The following is a 19285-nucleotide window of genomic DNA, read 5'->3' as shown; positions in this document are numbered from 1 at the left end:
GAACTTGTATAAACTTTGAATTTTGTCAGGAGTAAACACCAAGAATTGGCAAGCCCAGTGAAGCTTGGTAGATCATTTGCTACTTATTTTGCTGACTTCCCTATACCGTTCTAAATTCCGATTTTCCCCTGACCACAAACTCTGACTGCAACCTGGAGATACCTGCAACACTGGCATGATCAGACAATTCTAGCAGTCCTTTGCTAATACTACAAATCTGTTTGCGGATAATTTCTAGTAGGGTTGGTGTCTCAGCTAAGATGAGGTACTCTGGGACTTTGATTCAAAAGAGCTTCAGTCCATTAAACTTCATCCTGTGGTGTGTGTTTTATCTTATTTGCTCAGTCCTCTGAAGTGACCAGCCACAGGCTATCTTATACCAGAGAGGGAATTATGCAGTATTATGGATGAAAGGGCTGACGCAAGCTCAGTCTGTTGTGTATTCTTTTGTGTGTGTGTTTTTGGTGTTTCTTATTTATTTCTTTATGAATTCAATATTTTAGACCAGTAGAAGCACAGAATAATTTGATGTAATTTCCAAATGGGACATTAGATGTTTTGAATCTGACTGCAGACAACAGAAATGAACCTGTCTAGTAAATAGACAAGTATTTAAGTGCCTCTATTACAGAAAATTTAGTAATATTTGTGCTTTTCAGTAGATGCTGAAGTTACAAGACATATTGGCACTCTTAAATAATTAAGTACATATTTCTTTAATGAGGTCTTACTAAAAAATGTCTCTTTAAGCCCCAGGTGCTAATGCTTCAGTTCTGATATGGAAGTGATTCATGTACAGTATATGATTTTGGAGATTAATATGTCACTGTGATTTGCAGGAAGTCATATTTAGAAATGAAGTATATTAACCTTGCTTTTGTAAGTGATTACAGGAAGGTTATACAGAGAGCTCCAGTGAAAAATTATCTTTTCTTTTTTTAACATAGCCTCAAGTAATGATAAGTAATTCATACAGTTCTTTACTTTTCCAGGGGAAATTCAGCTCCTTTTCCAGGTAGTTCATTATCTAATACCTATGGAAATGATATGTTAATAAAGCTAATACAGTTCTATTATAAAACTAGAGTTCAAGTACTTGGAACTTCTTTTCTAAGAAAATTGGCTTGTGCTTTTTTTTCACTCCTCTTTTTCCCTTCTGTTTGCATATAATGTGAAAGGGTGTTGCAAAACAGTGCTTGCTTTGGTTAGCAGATGGGGAAAGAATATAGCTTTTGATGTTTTGCTACACTGAAGATAGATTGCAAACATTGAATTTGTCTTTGTTAGAAACCTGGAAGCAGAAATAGTGGGAGGGAATTTTCATAGGCCTTAGTTGAAGGAATGGAATTATAGAATCTTCAGAGTTAGAAGACACCTTAAAAGATCATCTAGTCCAACTCATCTGCAATGAATGGGCATCCACAGCTAGATCAGGTTGCTTGGAGTCTGGTTCAGCTTGGCCTTTAAAGTGTCCAGGGACAGGGCATGCAGCACCTCTCTGGGCAACCTGTTCCAGTGCCTCACCACCCTCACTGTAAAAGACTTTTTCTTTATATACAACCTAAATCTCCCCTCTTTAAGTCTGAAACCATTTCCTCTTGTCCTGTTGCAACGCATCCTGCTGAAGGGTCTGTTCCCTTCTTTTCTATAGCTCTCTGTTAGATACTGAAAGGCCTCTATCAGATGTTCCTGGAGCCTTCTTTTCTCCAGGCTGAACAGCCCCAGCTCTCTCAGCCTGTCCTCACAGGAGAGGTGTTTTGAATCATTTTTGTGACCCTCTTCTGGACACATTCCAACATGTACACATCTGTCCTGTACTGAGGACTCCCCATATGGACGCAGTATTCCAAGTGAGTACTCACCCCTTAGAGCATGCAATAAGGCTGCCAGTTGTGGAATTCCAAGTCAGGATAAGCTTATGACAATAGATCTCCTGTGTGTTCATTTTTCCTTTGGTAGGTGGTAATACCTGGCAAATGGCTGTTCTCCCTCAATTATTGCTCTTCTTTCCTTGCTCTTAGCATTCTGCTGTCTCTTATAGGATAGTGGGAGCCCCAAGATCATTGCTTTCTTTTAAAGAGGGCTACTCCTAAATCCTCTTTCTCTGTTGTATTTGTCAAGGAACTGAGTCACATATCCAAATCTCATGCAGGGAAGCACTGACAAATGCAAAAGAATACCAAGCAGACCAACTAAACATTTCCTTTATTAACTTGGTACTTACATTACCTTTGGCACTGATTGTCTTGAATTTTGAATATGAAAAACAACATGTGGGAAAACAAGAGTTAGAAAGCTGTGTTTTAGAGAAGAAATGTCAATATCTTTTTTTTCTTTTTAATTTGTTTTCTGATTTTAAAATCAGAAAAATTGTTCTCTTTTTTTTTTTTTTTTTTTTTTTGAGGAGGGAGGGAGCAGGATAAATGTTTAGGCTTTGATTAACGCAAAGTGAAAGAGCTTTGGACATCTGCATCCTTCTACACACAGTTTTGTCATCACGGCACTCCATCCATGTGTTAGATTGCTGTTTAACAGCTCCACCATGTCCTTATATTTGGTTAGTTGTCACTGCAACTGAAGAGTGGAAATCAATAGCTGAATCACTTTTCCAAAATATGAATATTATTGTGCAGTCATACAGTGTATCTTGATGCCACACTGGCCTTTTACCTTTGTCCCTTTGGAGTGTTTGTTATCTGTATGTGTTCTTGAAAGGGCAGAGGAAGTAATTGCTTCCATATTTGTGTGGATGTGTCACACAACTTGCAGTACTACTACTTGCAATGCTGACTGCTTGAACACTGTGTTTGTTTTTCTTCAGTGTTGTTTGCTCTTACAAATTTAAGTGCACAAAGGGGAAAAACAAATTGCTTCCTTGATTTCTTTTCCCTCTGTCATGGAAGAAGAGCAGAAGATTTTTAATGATTTACTTCTGCTTGTTGGAGCAACTGATGTGTGAGGCTGAGATCAGAATGATAGGATGATTTTAGCAGCTATTTCAGATGGGAGGCCTTTCACTTCTGTGATGTGAAATAATTTGTAGTACTTAGGACACCCAATGTGTTTTCCATTTAATCCAGACAGAAGCTGGATTTAATATTTCTGGTATTACACAAAAATAATGCAAACTTCTGTCATCTTTTTCCCCTCAGAAATGGAGATTGCAGGAAATTCTTTTTTCTGGGTGTATTTTAGATCTTGCTATGACATAAGGGCACAATCCAATTTGTAGGAAAAAAAAAAAAAAGAGGAAAGGAAAATAATCTAATCTAAGAGTTTTGGCTGACTTGAGTAGTTAGCTGAACTTTCAGGTTGAAAGCAACGAAGCATATGTCTCTCAAAATTTTAGATACCCTAAATATTGGGTAAAAAAATTGACCATGGAAATGGAGTTGTTTCCCCTGGGGTAAGCAAGGATCTGAAAGCTACTGTTCTTCTGTTTTCATGCTTGTAGACTTTGTCTGGTGTTTCTGTAAAAAGAAAAAGAAATTTATACCAACTGTCCTAACGCAGATAACTGGAGGAGCAGGGTTTGTGGGTTCTCATCTTACTGACAAACTAATGATGGATGGCCATGAGGTTACAGTTGTGGACAACTTCTTTACGGGCAGGAAAAGAAATGTGGAGCACTGGATTGGTCATGAGAACTTCGAACTGATAAATCACGATGTCGTTGAGCCCCTGTACATTGAAGGTGAGTAGCCACTGCCTTGGTATCTGCACTTGGCTGTGCTTTATGTTGATAAGCACGTTTGTAAAGAAATGAAGTTTATGTGCTGACTTCTGAATTGATCTATTACCTGTATTATTGTTCTAAATTCTATGAGCAGTGTGGGCTGAGAGCTGAAGAACTCTTGTCTTTGAAATCAGTTCTTTTCAATCGGAATGTTCATCCTTTCTGATTGGGTGGGAGAAAGAAATGTTTAATATTTCCTTCACGTGACTGATTTGTGAGAAGGCGGGTTGGCAAAAGATCAGTCTGTCCCATCTGTTGTTTCTATCCCTTTGTGCATGCATGTGCTCACATACACAGAATCTGGATCTTGATTTGGCATGGACTGACAAGCTTGAGTTATGGGTGTTGGTACTGTGGATTGCATACCTCCTGTAGAGGAATGTAAACTCTTTCATAGAGCAAGTCAGCTCGCTTTTCTGAGTTACCTTACATTTTTTTCTATGGAAAACAATGTGCCTGGTATAGGTATGAGTATTCCTCTGCCCATAGATTAGGAAAATGTCAGCACTAAATTCCAACAATGAAGCAAAAAACATTTCACCTCAAAGATGTAGGAGAAACTAATCCTCTGAGCCTCATAAAAGCATTGAACTATTGTGCCAGCTTGTAAGACAGCTATTTAAAAAATACTTATGCATATATAGGCTTTGGGAATATATCAGTGTATAATGAATCAGTGAAAAAGTTACTGGAATTTTGGTGATTTTACTCTATTCCTTAGGTTTTTGTAGCAATCTAGTTTTATTTTTTTTATTTGAAACAAAAAGTGAATCTGAGGCTGTATTTTTTTCAGTTATTACTCAAACTGTATTCTCGTGGGCCAAATTTCACAGGAAAAATCTATAGTAATTGCATCTCCTGTACTACTGCTTGTGATGAATTCCTGACAGTGCTGCTGAAATAGTTTTGCAAATGTGTTCCTTCTCTGTTCTCATAATGCATTGGTTTAGTTACCGTCCATTACTTTACTTGAAACTTGTGTTTTCACTGACAGGATAATAGGACTAAGATCTTATTAATTGGCTTCAGGTGGTAGTAGCTCATACCACAGCTACATTGGTTTGTCAGCTTTCCTAATCTTTCCTCCATTACTTTTGTTCTAACTGACACTTGAGAACTTTTCAGAAAATTATCAGCAGTTTCCCAATTACTAGGCACAAAAAAAAAAAGGAATTCTGTGATCCTTTTGCTACCTGTCCCATGTTCTGTATAAGTAAGATACCAATTCTCTGTTGTCTGATGACAGCAAGTTGTAACGTCTTTCAGCGTGTAGCTTATTGAATTTCTTCTCTTACTCCAACAACAATGTAAGTTGATGTGGGTAAATATTAAAACCAAATCAACTAAGTATTAAGAACAAAATAAAATACATAGTATGGTAACATGGTAAAGTTTTGTTAAAGTTTAAAAACACAGTGAAGAGTTTTGTGTCCAGGAAGGAAAAGTGGGGAGAAAAAAAAAAAAAAAGCTGGGGAGAGGAGGATGGGTAGGGAGTTATTGCAATAGATTAAAAAGTTGTTTTTTTCCTTCTGACATGGATCCATAGCTCTTAATTTAGTCCCAGTTAATCCTTTTCATTTGAAAATGGAAATTATTATGGTGGGAGAAGTCTTGAGAAAAGGAGGTTAGTATTTAAAGAATTTCTATTTATATGCTGTCCTCTTCGAACAAGGTCATGTAGGGATGTTTAACACTTAAATTCTAGAGGGAGTAGTATGTACTTTATTTTGGAAGGAGACTTCATTTTTGATCTAAGAAGAACAATGTTTGTGCTTTTGATATGAAAAGTGAGTGTGCTCTCAGGATGTGTAGCTTTCACTAAATTTCTTGATGATTTTTTTTTAACTTCATAGTGAGGCATTAATACAGTCTGCCTTGTGTGAGTCATTAACTTGATCTGAATTGTCCAGGGACAGTGATAAATGGTCAAAATGCAAGTTTCATTTCTTAGCCCTGTGGCTGTTTACTGCAGTGCTGAGTGACTTTATGCAGTAAAATTTCTGTTGCTATAGCATTTAGGGAAGATATCAGCAGAAATTGTACAGGGACACTTAGCTTTCATTTGTGCTTTTTCAAGGAGAAAAGCAGAGGTACTGAATTTCTTAATGGAATGAAAGTACTTGAAGGGCAAGAAATAGAAAATCTGAAAATAAAATTTCTATGAACTTTTTTTATTGTATTTGAGTTGTATGTTCTTAAGTTACCTGGGATTTTTTTTAATGTCAAGGTTTAAACCACTAATAGATGTGGGTTTTTTTAGTCCAACAAAATAATTTTCTAAAGGGTGAAGTATAGAGAAAAGAATCTCTTTATTATTTTGTGTTGTCTGGAGGAAAAAAAAAAGTATAGAAATTCACCTTTGACTTCCTACCTCTGATTCTTTACATTCTTTAACATTACGACCTCCTCAAGTCGTTTACTTGAGAGCGCTTTGGCTCATGTTCCTGTAAACTTAAGTGTGAAGATTCATAGATACAATTTGGAGAACAGAAGAGAATGAACGCTTGAGCTGATGTTACTGTGACCTATCCCACTTCTTGGCAGTAGAGTTGTGTTTAAAACTACCAAATGAAGTTTTGGATTAAATGTATAAAGGGCAGAAATAATGTACTCAGTTTACATAGTGACTTGAAAATAGAATCATAGAATGGCCTGGGTTGAAAAGGACCACAATGATCATCTAGTTTCAACCCCCTGCTGTGTGCAGGGTCACCAACCACCAGACCAGGCTGCCCAGAGCCACATCCAGCCTGGCCTTGAATGCCTCCAGGGATGGGGCATCCACAACCTCCTTAGGCAACCTGTTCCAGTGTGTCACCACCTTCTGTGTGAGAAACTTCCTCCTAATATCTAACCTAAACCTCCCCTGCCTCAGTTTAAAACCATTCCCCCTTGTCCTGTCAGCATCCATCCACCCTTGTAAACAGCCATGCCTCCTCCTGTTTATATGCTCCTTTCAATTTTCCACTAGTGTTGACTAGTGTCAACACTAGCATAGGGAAAAAATGTTTTTAAAACTTTTAAAATGTATTTTTGACTTTTTTTTTCTTATCCATTGTGGTCTGCGTTTATGCTATGAAGTGTCATTCTACCAACGTAAATGGAGCAGGGCAGCCAGTTTAGAAGTGGAGTTATAAGATTATAGTCATACCATAAATGGGGCATTTTAAAGCTATTAGTATCTCTGTCTTCATGACTGAGATGTGGTTATCAGCTGCTATTGTGCACAAACATCTAGTTTGCTGACACTCTTAAAGATTCATGCAAGAGCTCTGCTTAGCTTTTAATATGAAGTGAATGTGAAAAGATCTAGCTTTGTTTCCCCAAAACATGTTATATGAATATTATAGTTAATGAAAAATAAAAATTAACACAAATGCAAACGTATAGAAATTTAAGGTTAGTTTCAATTCAACTAAACACTTTAAATGGAATAAGTGCAGTTTCTCTGATTTTTCTGATTGGTTGTGCTTCTAGTTACTTGACACATTTGTAGTTGAATAATTTGTCTGTTTCTTTGCTTGGGAAGGATCTTGCCTTTAGGAGTTCTGAACTGTCACAAAACTTGTACATGGTAAACATACCTTCTCCATTTTAAGCCTTTCCTAGTTACTTGAATCTTTGCACATTGTTTCGCAGACTCATTTTCAATTAATTGCACTGTGGCTTAATTGCAAAGCCAGCTCGAGAGTTTTCAGTTGCGCAACTGAATGTTTTAAAACTTTTTGCTTTATCTTACAAAAAAAAAAAAAAGAGAAGTGGAGGTTGTTTGCAAGGTTCTGTCCTCCTGTAGCAGAATGTATCAGCCGTTTGAACAGTTAAACCTCCGAAAAGAAGCGCTAACTACTCTTCTTTAGATAGCTTTCTTTGAGGAAAACCTTAAGTTGCCTCCTGGCTTTAATAACTGCCAGCTTTGTGCTAGAGCACAAGCTAGGTAGAAGAGATTTCCTCCCCCCCCCCGTACTTTTTCTGTTTGTTTGAGCACTTCTTGTAAAAGAAAAAAAAAAAAAGCTTGTACAATTCTAAGGAATCTGTGGTTTTGTATTTTATTTGCACTTGTTTCTGGCTAGCAATCGTATGGCCATTTGGATAATCTTATGCCTGACTGTTTCTTGATGTGGAGAAAGGAAAATTAGATTTTAGCACTGCTCATCTGAATAGCCTTGAGCCTTTATGGGAACTGTTCCTTTAAGAATGGCTGTGCATTGAAAATTCGGCATGTATTTTTAAAAAAAATTGCAAAAAGATTATGGATGAAGGTAAGAGGCAGGAATGTGTTCACTTCTTCTTTGACAGCATAGGTCTAGACAGTAATTTATTCATCAGTGCTTTTGAAGTGATGTTTTCATTTTGCAAACGTTTCACTAAAGCCTGTTGAAAAGTAGACGTAGAAAGGGTTGTGAAGGACTGAGTGGAGAGAAACAGCATAAAGCTAGGATGACAATTGGAGTCTGGTGGCAGCTGGTGACTTTACTTGTCGCGTCGTTTCCTTTCTCTGAGCCACCTTGTTGGCAGCAGTGTTGATGCTGCCAAGAGCAATAGTAAATAGCTTCTCCAACTGCTTCTTTTATAAGCTTTCAATCTACACCTTTTCTTTAGTATTGTGATCATACTGTGCTCCAGGGAGAGTAATACTTAGAGGCATGAGTTGAGACATTTGTATATTTCGTTTGTATTAGGGATGGACAGCATCTGCAATGTAGCATTAGCAATGAGGGCAGGGCTTTAAATAAAGATTCAGGCCACAACACTCACTGTATCAGGTCATCTTGGAAACCATTCTTGTTGCTGCTGTAGGTTGCATGTTGTGAAAAGCTCTCTTGATACTGCACTGGAGTTGTTAGTGAATGGAAATAACATTTTCTGTTGAGAAGAGAGTGAATAGCAGAGAAGACTGCTGCAGGGAATCGTATTTCTCTCTGCTTTTTAATTGGAGAATAAGCACTCACCATTGTGATTATACCTGCCAAAATTGTATTCCTTCAGCTCTCTGGCCTGCTTTGATGTTTTGTAGGCAACTGGTCATTGCTATTCTAGTTACTAATGACTGCACACACTGTGATTCATGTTACATAGAAGTTAGAAAGGCACTTTTGTACTTACAGCTGTTACATTATGAAGGGCTTGCTGTTTGGGATTTGTTGAGCATTGGATCTTGATTCTAAGAAATAATCCAGCTTTTATTGTACTGTTTGTATTCTAATTAACTTTTCTACCCATCATCTTCACATGCTCTGGTAGTATCTCCAACCTTGGATTCTTATTTCATATGATGATATTTGCAACTCCAATATGCTGAAGCTGGTCTCATGGTTAGGATTTGCCTTAGACTTCTGTCATTACTTATGTTTTGTTTGTATCAACCAGCATCTTGGGATTCTTTCAGTTTCCATGTTTGAGTGATTCTGTTGCTCTACACAGCTTATTAAGGTTTTTTTAATACTCTAAATTTTCTGGAGTGCACTGTTCTTTTTGAAATGCATTGGTGAATATATACTGACTTTTTTGATGGCCTGTTACAAAGCCAAATTTGAGCTGATGTCTGGTGTGCTTGCTTCTCTGTATCAGATTCCATTTATGATATCTGTATCTGTCTTCTGAAGTACCTCAATAGAGAAGATTGCCATGCTTGTTTTTGAAATAATCTGTTTTATTAATATGTGGATAAGTATCTGGAAATAAATGAATAAGCGTGACTACCAGATAAGGAGACAGCAAAGTAGAATTCATTTAGCTTAAGGTAGAAATAAACAGAGGCTGAGAAAGGTGGAGAGAGAAATTCTCAATTAGTTATATAGAGCTTTGAACTTCAAATCTGCTGAAATATGGGTCCTGGTTTTTGATGTAGTCTTTACTTGTTTTTTCATACACTTTCTCTTTCTGTATATCACATGGAAAAATATTAATGCTTCCTTTCCTCCCTTCTCTGGCTTTCTGTAGTGGACCAGATCTATCATCTAGCATCTCCTGCTTCACCTCCAAATTACATGTATAATCCTATAAAAACATTGAAGACCAACACTATTGGGACATTAAACATGCTGGGTGAGTAGAAATCCTTTTTTTCTTCTTACTTAACAATGTTACATTGTAATATGATCTAGACAGAGTTCATGGGGGGGGAGGACAGAGGGCATGAGTCAAGAGCACTGAAGAAGTTGCTTCAAGAACAATGGGTGTTTTTTTTCTCTCTTAGAAGAGTAGTTGTACTTTTCCCTTAACTATATCTGCAGGTGAGCTCTGGCAACATGGAAGCTCAGCTAGCAAAGCAACAGAACTTCCATGCCTGTAACTCAGTTATGGAGTAATACCTATGCAGTGATTACAGAAATCACAGGAACAGCTAAGAGCCTGAACTATGTGAAACTGCACTAGTTGTGTAAACCCCGAACATCAAGGTTCATCTCATGTGTGCCTTGGCTGGCAAAAGTGCTGAAGGGACATTTAATGTCTAGCTTCATACTAGATAATTACAAGGCAAAATTTTCAGTTCTTTCTGTTGATTTTGGTGCTGGGAATGAGCTTGTAAAAAAAGAAGGCCTTAAGCCTTTGCTACATTTTCCTCTCATCTTTAATCCGTTTGGCATATGCTACAACTTGTACTTGCTGTCAGAGATCCTGACTGAGAATGAGAGAAAAAAAACATGCTGGACTCTATTCCATCTCTCATTTGGTATGCAAGTGAATTCGATTAAGAGAATTACATGATTTAGATGCAGTGTGGTATCAGACATTTGTACAGCGTAGATGAGTGATTTCTTTGAGCCATGTTAACTTGCAACCCATAAGATCACTGAAATGGTGAGCAGAGTAATCTCGAGTTGGGTACCGTCGTTCAGACTGTTTAACAGGGTAGTAACTACAAATAGTAGGAAGAAATTGTTTTTGTCCTATAACATGTTCTGTACAAGCTTGTTTATGTAATCTAGCTTTCTGTCCCATTAGCTATGTTACAGTGTGTTGTTGCAAGATTCTCATTTAGTATCTGGAATGATTTATGCTTTCTTGATCCTTACTTAGGTGGGATATATTAAGTTATTTGGTCTTAGTTCAGTATAACTTTTAGTCCCAGCACTGAACACATCACACATGTAGATGTTGTTCTGCTGCTTCTCGAGTCTTCTAGCTTGAAATTAAGAGCTACAGACATGACTTAGAGCTAGATTTATCTAGTAAGAGAAATTGAATTTGCTTTCAACATAGCAAAACCAGGATTGCACAAAAGCAGTTACTGTCACTGAAAGGTTCTTGTGCTTCTTCAAGTATGTTCTTTCACTGTTTCCCCAAATTTAGGGTTAGCCAAACGTGTTGGAGCACGGCTGCTGCTGGCCTCTACATCAGAGGTGTATGGAGGTAAGAATAAGTGTTTAGAGCTCTTGAGATGTAAATATTGAAGGGCATTTACATGCCTTTAGATGAACAGTAGATATTTGTCACTGTCTTAACTTGGTTTCTTCTTCAGATGTACTTATCAATTAAAAATGAATTAGTAATTGCTTTAAATCTCTAGTCAGAATGGCAGAAGAAGGGTCAGACTGCTGTTTGTTAGTTTTCTTTGTCTTTTTTTCAAAGCCACTGTTGTGTAGGGAGTTTACAAGTGCTTCATAGAGCTGCATCTGTCAGAAAGGAGGCAAACTGTGCTGATCATCCAGGTTGCAGAACCTTTTGGTACTTATGAAAAACTCCTGCCAGCTTTTCCAATCGTGTAAAAACTCTGCATTTTTTTTATTGTTCTGTGACTTGGCATTAATTCATCCATAATCATGTCTTTGAACAGCATTAAGAACTGGAAAGAGTTTATTAGAATTATCAGAAGTTTTTTCATTAGCCTGTAACATTTGAAAGTTCCGTGGTAATATATGTAAACTTCAAACCCATTTAAAAAGAAAAAGGCAGCTTAGATCAGTAGCAACGTGAGGAAATGTAACAAATGACTGATTGTATTTAACCCTCTGTTCTCAGTCTCCTATTGGAAAGCCATTGAGGGCTGTTGTTTACCTGTACTCTGTTATCTTAGTAGAAACCCGTATCTTCTGTAGCTGTTGTTTTCATAGTTGTAGTGAATATACTTTTAATGAATTATGTTGAAACTTGGTGGTTTTTAAATACATAACTCAGAGAGATGTTGATAAACTGTCTTAACATCAGTGATCTACTGGAATATTAATTATATATAATCATGTTTTTGACAGAAGATTTATATAAAGTGTTTCCTTTCCCTCATAGATCCTGAAGTTCACCCTCAAAATGAGGATTACTGGGGCCACGTGAATCCAATAGGTCCAAGAGCCTGCTATGATGAAGGAAAGCGAGTTGCAGAGACCATGTGCTATGCATACATGAAGCAGGTATCACATTTGTATCAAATTCAGTGGATTTTCTGTAACGAGGAAGACTGAATTAATGGAAACTCTGCAGTATCTGTACGTAAGGGTGAGAGAGCATAGGAGAATGTCATGAGTAGCATTCCTAGTATGGCTGTAAAATCTGTGCATTCTTTAATGCAGAAGTTTTATTGCTCTCATCTTTTATTATTTCAGATGAGCAAGAAAATGTGTTTGAGTCTTTGACAGACTTATTATGTCTCCCAGTATAATAGTTTTTAGACTGATTAAACTAAGGTGACCTTATGAATCAGGAGTCAGATAACAGATTGCTTTAAGTTGGTCTTGTACTAAAATGCTTTCCTGAATACAGCAATTACTGATAAATGTGGGACGTATAGTGAGCATAATTGAAGTCAGAATACGTGGGTATAAATGGGGAAGTTCTTTAGTAGGTACTCATATAAAAGCAATGCATTCTAAATTGCTTTAGAAATATCTTAAAAACAAGTAGGTACAAATATAACCCTTAATGAAAGATATGAATTCTTAGTTATGTAATACAATTTTTTTAGCCAATACAGTAACACGAAGATTAAAATGCAATTTAAACACATTTTTGCAATGACACAGGCCAATTTCCCCAGGTTTTGTAATACCAAATAGAAACTCTTAACTAACTAACCCAGCAGTGACTCTTTACATACATGCGTGTGAGTCTTGTCTAATTAAATTGCTATTCTACTATTCTCCAGAAGACTGTTCAATTATAAAATGTGTCGCATTAAAGAAAATCATCTCACTGCTCTTAGTGTTTGGAGCCTTAATTTACAGAGATAAAAATCAGTCAAACATAATATATTCTGTAGAATTTAAAAACTTGAAATAATAAAATCCTAAGTTCTTTTAAAAAACACGAAGACAAAATTGAGCTTAAAAGTGAGGAATTTAGGGGTGGTGTTTCAGTACAGAGGATGTAGAAATTTTCACTTAACTCTTCTGCCAAACAAAAGGTAATTCTTAAGATTTGTATCTGCTTTGTTCTCTTTTAAATAATTGAACATTTTAAAATCATTAACCATTTAAAAATAGTAAAGTTTGGTATGCTTGTACTGTTCATTGTTCTATATTTTACTATAGCAAAATACCCTCTTGGGTTTGGAAATGTGGTTCGCAGTTCAATATTACAGTTGGGTTTTTTTTTGTGTGAGAAATTCTTGTGCTTTAGGGTATTGAATTTTCTGTGAGTTTATGGTATACATCGCAGCATTCTTTTTAGAAGGACAAGCCAGGTCATCTTGAAAATCATGGGCTTGCCTCTTAAAGCTACAGAATGACTTAATCCCATAAGACTTATGCAGGATTTACAATGACTTGCAAAGGTTTGTATGGTGGAATTGCTGTTTGCACATGCATTAACTGAAAACACATGATGTGAGTAAGCTCTCTGTCCTATTGGCAGCACTGTCAGTTGCATTTTGTTCTTGATCATGGATTAGTAAAGTCTGCCCAAATTTGCCCCCACCTTCCTGTATATTCCAAAACACTGAGTTGTTTTTTTCATAGTGCAGACGTTATACTTATTAGTGGAAATATTATCCTTTGTGTGGAAAAAGATTTGACTTCTGCTATGAAAATGAGTATTGTGATGTTTTGGAAGGAGGGGATCAATCAGGAGTGTCGTAGCCCAAAGCAATTGGATTTACAGGATTTCATAGTAAAGTATTTCTAGAATTTTCTCAAAACAAAACAAAAAAGACAAGCAAGCTTATTATGTCTTTAAAAGTTTTCCTTCGTTGTATGCATTCTTAACTACTAATATCTAATCATCCTTCTAAAGACAGAGAATAAAAACTAACTTCTACATTTTACTTCCAGATAGGCTGCTTGAATCAGAACAGTTCTTGACTTAATTCAAAGAGGAGTCTTTATTCAGAGTTCCTCAGTAGTCTGCCCTGAGCAGAACATTTCTCTTCACTGCTTTGACCCTCTGAGTTAAACAATTCTTGACTTAATCTCCTGTTCAAAACTGCCAACTTCAAACATGCTCTGTGGAGCTTCCTTACCAAGGAGTTCAAGCACAGCATAGCATTCAATAAGATACGAACATTTTCTAGAAAGTGAAGGGTTGAAATGTTTGCTGGAGAAATGCAGGACTCAGTGAATGCAAAGTGTGTATACTGGGTCATGTCATCTCATGGGTCATGTCGTCTCATTTGAAGCACTGGGGCGTGCAGTTTGAGAGGATGTTTACTATAAGCTTCCAGGAGCAGATGCCCCTCCTTAAATTTGTATGGGAGCATAGATCAGCCACTTAGATTAAGCTACATGTGGATATGGGAATACCTACTTTGCATCTTTTCTCAGGCTGTGGGAGGCTTTAGTTCCTTTACTTTGTTAATCTGGAAATTAAGTTGCATTGTTTGACTGAGACTTCAGCTTCCCTTCAACTTTTTTTTTAGTTCTTTCTCACTCTCCCCTCTGGGAAGCTTTATTTCAGCACTTAATTGCCCATAGAAGATGCAGGGCATAGTTTTGAAAATCTCTTAAAGCAACAGCTTTTCTTCCCTCCTAGATTCATACCTTTTTTGCTGTTCTGCATATCTTTTGTAATCCTACCAGTGTTTGGTTGGGTTTTTTTTTTTGGCATAAACTGTATGCTGGTGAATGACTTGAAACATATGTGATGATTGCACAGCTAGCAGTTTTCCTTCTCCACAGAGCTTAGTTTGCTAGTTAATGTAGTACCAGCATTTTCCAGAATGAACAGAGTTCCCTAAACAACCAGTAAGATCTTTCTGAAAATGTTGAGGGGGTTTGAAGTGGAAAGAGGTTAGAGGGGTGTGAGGAGGAGTTTGAACACATATTATTGCAGTTTGAATTCTGGGCTTTGTTCAGGAGTTGCCATTCAGTATGCTGGTAGCTTCAAAAATCTGTGGTTGGAATTACTGTTCTTCCTAGAAGACCAGAATTCATTTACACTCAGCTCTGTGACTTAAACACTTGTCACAATCTGATGCTACCTGCATGATGGGAATCTGGTATGTTTGCTTAAGCATGTTGTAAATACAAACTTGGACCTTAGTGTATTAAGGACATTTTGTGAGCTAGATTTAATCTCTTCTTATATCATTGGTCTATTAGGAAGTTCTCCAGACCTGAAGCAGTGCTTCTGCTCACCGTGGAATGGCACAGGGGAATGTTTAATTTTCTTCTGCTGTTTTCACCCCTTCTTTTTCATAGTGTCTGTATAACTTTATGAGCTTCAGTGGTAGCAGATAGGCCTAATTGTATGTGAGACAGTGATGATTTTCAAATTGCTTTTGCATACCGTAGGGCTTCCAATCAAGAATTGCATTGGGTGTCTTTCTTAGCATGTAGAAGTGAACTGAGTAATGATAACCAAATATTAAGTATAACTTTAGATGGACAAGAGTCATGCTGTGCATTACAGAATATTCTGGAATCAGGACTGCAAAAAATCAAGGTGCCAAAAAATTTTAACAGATAGCGGAAGAAAACAAAGGCAAAAGAGGAATGAAGTTTGTTTTACTAATGAGAGGATAACATATAACAAACTGATGTTGAAATCAGTTAATTATAGAAGTGCATTACAATTGCAGCCCTAGGGTGGTTTCCTGTTGCATATTGAGTTACGCTTTTATTTCTAATCTTTAATTCACAAAATGAGTTGGTTTCAGTAATCATGAAAAGCCTTGATGTAAAATGTAGGGGTAATGAAAACTTGATTGAATTGCAACTGAAAAGGCAATCAATAGTGAGTAACTGTAGTTATTGACTAAATAGGTAGGAAACACATATTCTCTTCTAAATGTCTTCCATGTGTTTATCTTGTATTCTCTAATTATTGTTAGTTGCTTCCTTGATACTCGTTATACTTTTTTTTTTTAAATCACTCAGCATTCTTTTTAGTGTTGTCATATTAAGATCTCAAGCAGTTTGCTTAAGAGGTGATGCAGAATTGGTGCTTTTTCTGGATGGATGGAGTTGGATTATCTGTGGTATTAGCAAAAGAGGAGGAATTGCATCTCATCAGGACAACAGTTAAAAGAACAGCTCTTTAATGCCACAGATAATGGTTACTTTTGGGACGCATACTAGGCCAAAGCTAAGTGGTAGTGATAAAAAAAATATCTTGGAACTCTTTAAACTTCTTTAGGAACCACATAGAGGAGTTTCATATGTAGGAATAGAAAGAGGCGAGGATTGGAGTAGGAGTCTATAAGATGCTACAGACAAAATCAGCACCTCAGGCACTGCTTGTTTTATGGGAAAGAAGAGATAAGATGCTACAACCATTCCTGCTGCACTGCTGACTGAATCCTTTAACGTGCAGGTGTCATTAGCACAGTTCTGTTACCTGAAAATCAGGTAGAAGGGGTTGGGGGGGAAGCAAATACATTCACAGTTCCACTCCTCTGCAAAGTTTGAGAGCGTTCACACTCAGTTGTGTTAATATTCCCCATAAACATGGCAATTCCATTGAAATATCAAGTACTGTTTGTTGGTCACTTCTGTCTTTCTAATTATGTATTTCTATTTTGAATGAGGAAACAGTGCTGTTTCCAGCAGTTGTAACTTCATGAGGAAAGTGAGGCAAAAGCTGGAGAAGGACAACTCTGTAATGTCTGAGGCATTAACATAAAAATGCAGCCTATCTTTTCATTGGATCATTAGTAGTTAGAGCCCCTCTGTAAGTGGAGAGTTCTGCCCTTAGAATGCATTCCTGAATTGCGTTGGTTGATGTATCTGGATTACCAGAACTTCATTATGCAAACATAGCATGTGTGCAGTTGAAGGCTTTCTTCTGTCAGTGCAGCTGCACTGTTTTTTCCAAATTATGTGAAGATAAAGCAGGAAAAAACTGTCTGGTCATCTTGCCCCTATTAGACAAAATGGCTTTTTTGTTGCTGAATTATCTTTAGTGTTTCTACCTGCTCTTTGCTGTAACAATTACTAAATAACCTTGTACTTTAGACAAGGTCAAACCTGGGACTGAAGGAATACGGGTTTCCTAAGTCAGGTCTGAAAGCTTCTTGTAATTTCTGTGCTCAAAGTTTTGTTGTTGTGTTTTTCAGTTTTTCCCTGCTGTGCTATAAGAAATTCCATTTTCTGATTTCCTTCAGGTAATTGGAGAACTTGGTTCCTTTGTTCCTGATACCATTTGTACTGTTCTGTGTAAATTGAATTCTGAAGTCAAGAAGACTTTGTGCTTTTTTTTATTCCAAGATTGACTCCCTTTTTTTTGGTTTAGCTAGTGTTTGAATGAGTGTATCTGTAGCAGCATTCATCTGTTGATGCAAAATGTTGTTTCTGATGTTTTTCTTTTCAATTTAGTATACCTCTTATTTTTGTCTGTAAGATGCGTCTTCCTCATTCAGCCATCATTGCTCTGAAACCTTTGAGAAGGCACTGCCTTTTACCTCTAACTGTGCTTTTCATACTATTCATGAGTATAGCTCTGCAGAACTCTATCACACAGAAGGCTAAAATTGTTTGAAATACATACTGTTGGTTGGGAGTACTTCTGACCCTTAATGGAAGCTGTGTTAAAGCTCTCATTCACTGGATTTTATTACACTGTTTATGTTAACTGCCTCCTCATGTTCCAAAGCTATGCTGTTCAGTAAAATACTGAAGTTAAAATCCCTGTCTGAAGGGGGTATCCTAGTAATTCAGGCACAGATGCACTTTAGTGGATACACATGTCTTCCTAATGGCAGTAACTCCCATCCAAGTGCTGGAAGAACAGACTTGTGCCTGTTTCATTGGCCATATACAACACTTACAAGAGATAAACGAGCTGAGGCAAATGCTAGAAATAAAACATTTTAGCAGAGAGATCCGAGAAATGGTATGAAGAGACCTTGAACTGATACAATAGCTTCTCTAATCTGGGAAGTGTTGAACTATAAGCACGGTAATATTCAACCATAAGATGAAAGTGCTGGAGATATGCCTGGATTGTGTTCAAGAACATGCATTCTACCAAAAGTAATCAAGACAATTGTGATTGCCCTTCTTAGCGTGTCTAGAGGCTTACCATTTATGAAATCCTGACATCAACATCACTGTATGTTTGCAAAACAGTTCAAAAAAACTTGATATATATATATATATATGTGTGTGTGTGTATGTGTATATATATGTATATGTGTGTGTGTGTATATATATATATGAAATACCTCAAACTGAGCCTCAGGGTTAGAATTCTTTAGCTTATAAACATGTTATGGATGGATCCTGGTGTTATTGTGTTTTATGATTACAATTCAGGACTTGGGAAAGTAAAAGTCAGAGTTAATTAGTGGTCTCATTGATGAAGAATATGAGTCACTAGGAAGGTGACTAATACAATAAGGGCAGCAATCTTAGTAGTTTTAGCTGAAGCACTGGTGAAGACTTGTATCAGGTCACAATGTTATCCATGCAGCTGTCTGGGCATTAGCATTCCCTGCTAATTTTTTTTTTTTGTCTATGAAATTCATTGTCTGTCTGAAAACAGACAGTTGCAGCTTTCTCTTTCCTGATTTTATGTGCAGGGAGTTCTAATTTGTTTCTGCTGTTTAGATGCATCCGCAGACTTTACAAGGAGGAAATGTTTAGCACTCTTAATTAGTAAGACAAATTCACTTAAGGTCCTTATGAAATATGGCCACAGCTTATTATATTCATACTGGTAAATAAGAGTCAACTGAAATGTTTTGATAGCTCACAATGTTGTACTTTACTAACTTGCTTCCAGTCTCTTCTTGGGCTGCCCAAGGAACATTCTCCTTTAAGCAGTGAGGATGGAAGCCAGATGACCACATTTGATCTCATCAGGGATTAGTCACAAGCTCTCTTTTGTTGAGCAGTATAAACATAGGACAGAGAAATTTCCTTCTTTCTCCTGGGCTATAATAAAAAGATTGCACCTGACTTACTGCCAGAAGTCCAAGGAAGTAATTGACTTTGCTAGTGGGAGTGGTCAGTTGTAAGTAACACATTGATATTCAGAGTAAAGGGTATAGGTAAGAGCGTTCCAGTAGTATTTGTAGGCAGTTAACAAAAGCATCACCTCAAAGAAGATTTTCATGAAATGGTAAAAGAAAATTTAGGACAGTTATTAGAGTATTGGCACCAAGATCTATTTCCGGAAGAGTTTCTTTTGGGAAGACAGATCACAGCTTTACAGGCGCAAATTGGGAATCTGCTGCAGGGA

At 37.0% G+C, this 19285-nt stretch overlaps 1 protein-coding gene across 1 annotated transcript in view; it reads left to right on the top strand.

Annotated features, from left to right (window-relative positions):
- Positions 1-19285, top strand: part of UXS1 (UDP-glucuronate decarboxylase 1) — a 56218-nt gene that overhangs the window by 22005 nt on the left and 14928 nt on the right. Inside the window, exons 6-9 of the mRNA XM_031605170.2 lie at positions 3514-3694; positions 9677-9781; positions 11030-11089; positions 11963-12084. Of these exons, the coding sequence (XP_031461030.1) occupies positions 3514-3694; positions 9677-9781; positions 11030-11089; positions 11963-12084 (468 nt within the window). The remainder of the gene's footprint in view (positions 1-3513; positions 3695-9676; positions 9782-11029; positions 11090-11962; positions 12085-19285) is intronic.

Source organism: Phasianus colchicus, chromosome 1 (genome assembly GCF_987193195.1).
Source record: "Phasianus colchicus chromosome 1, bPhaCol1.hap1.1, whole genome shotgun sequence".
NCBI lineage: Eukaryota > Metazoa > Chordata > Aves > Galliformes > Phasianidae > Phasianus > Phasianus colchicus.
Note: the sequence above shows the minus strand (reverse complement) of the source record. Positions and strands in the feature narration are given on the sequence as shown.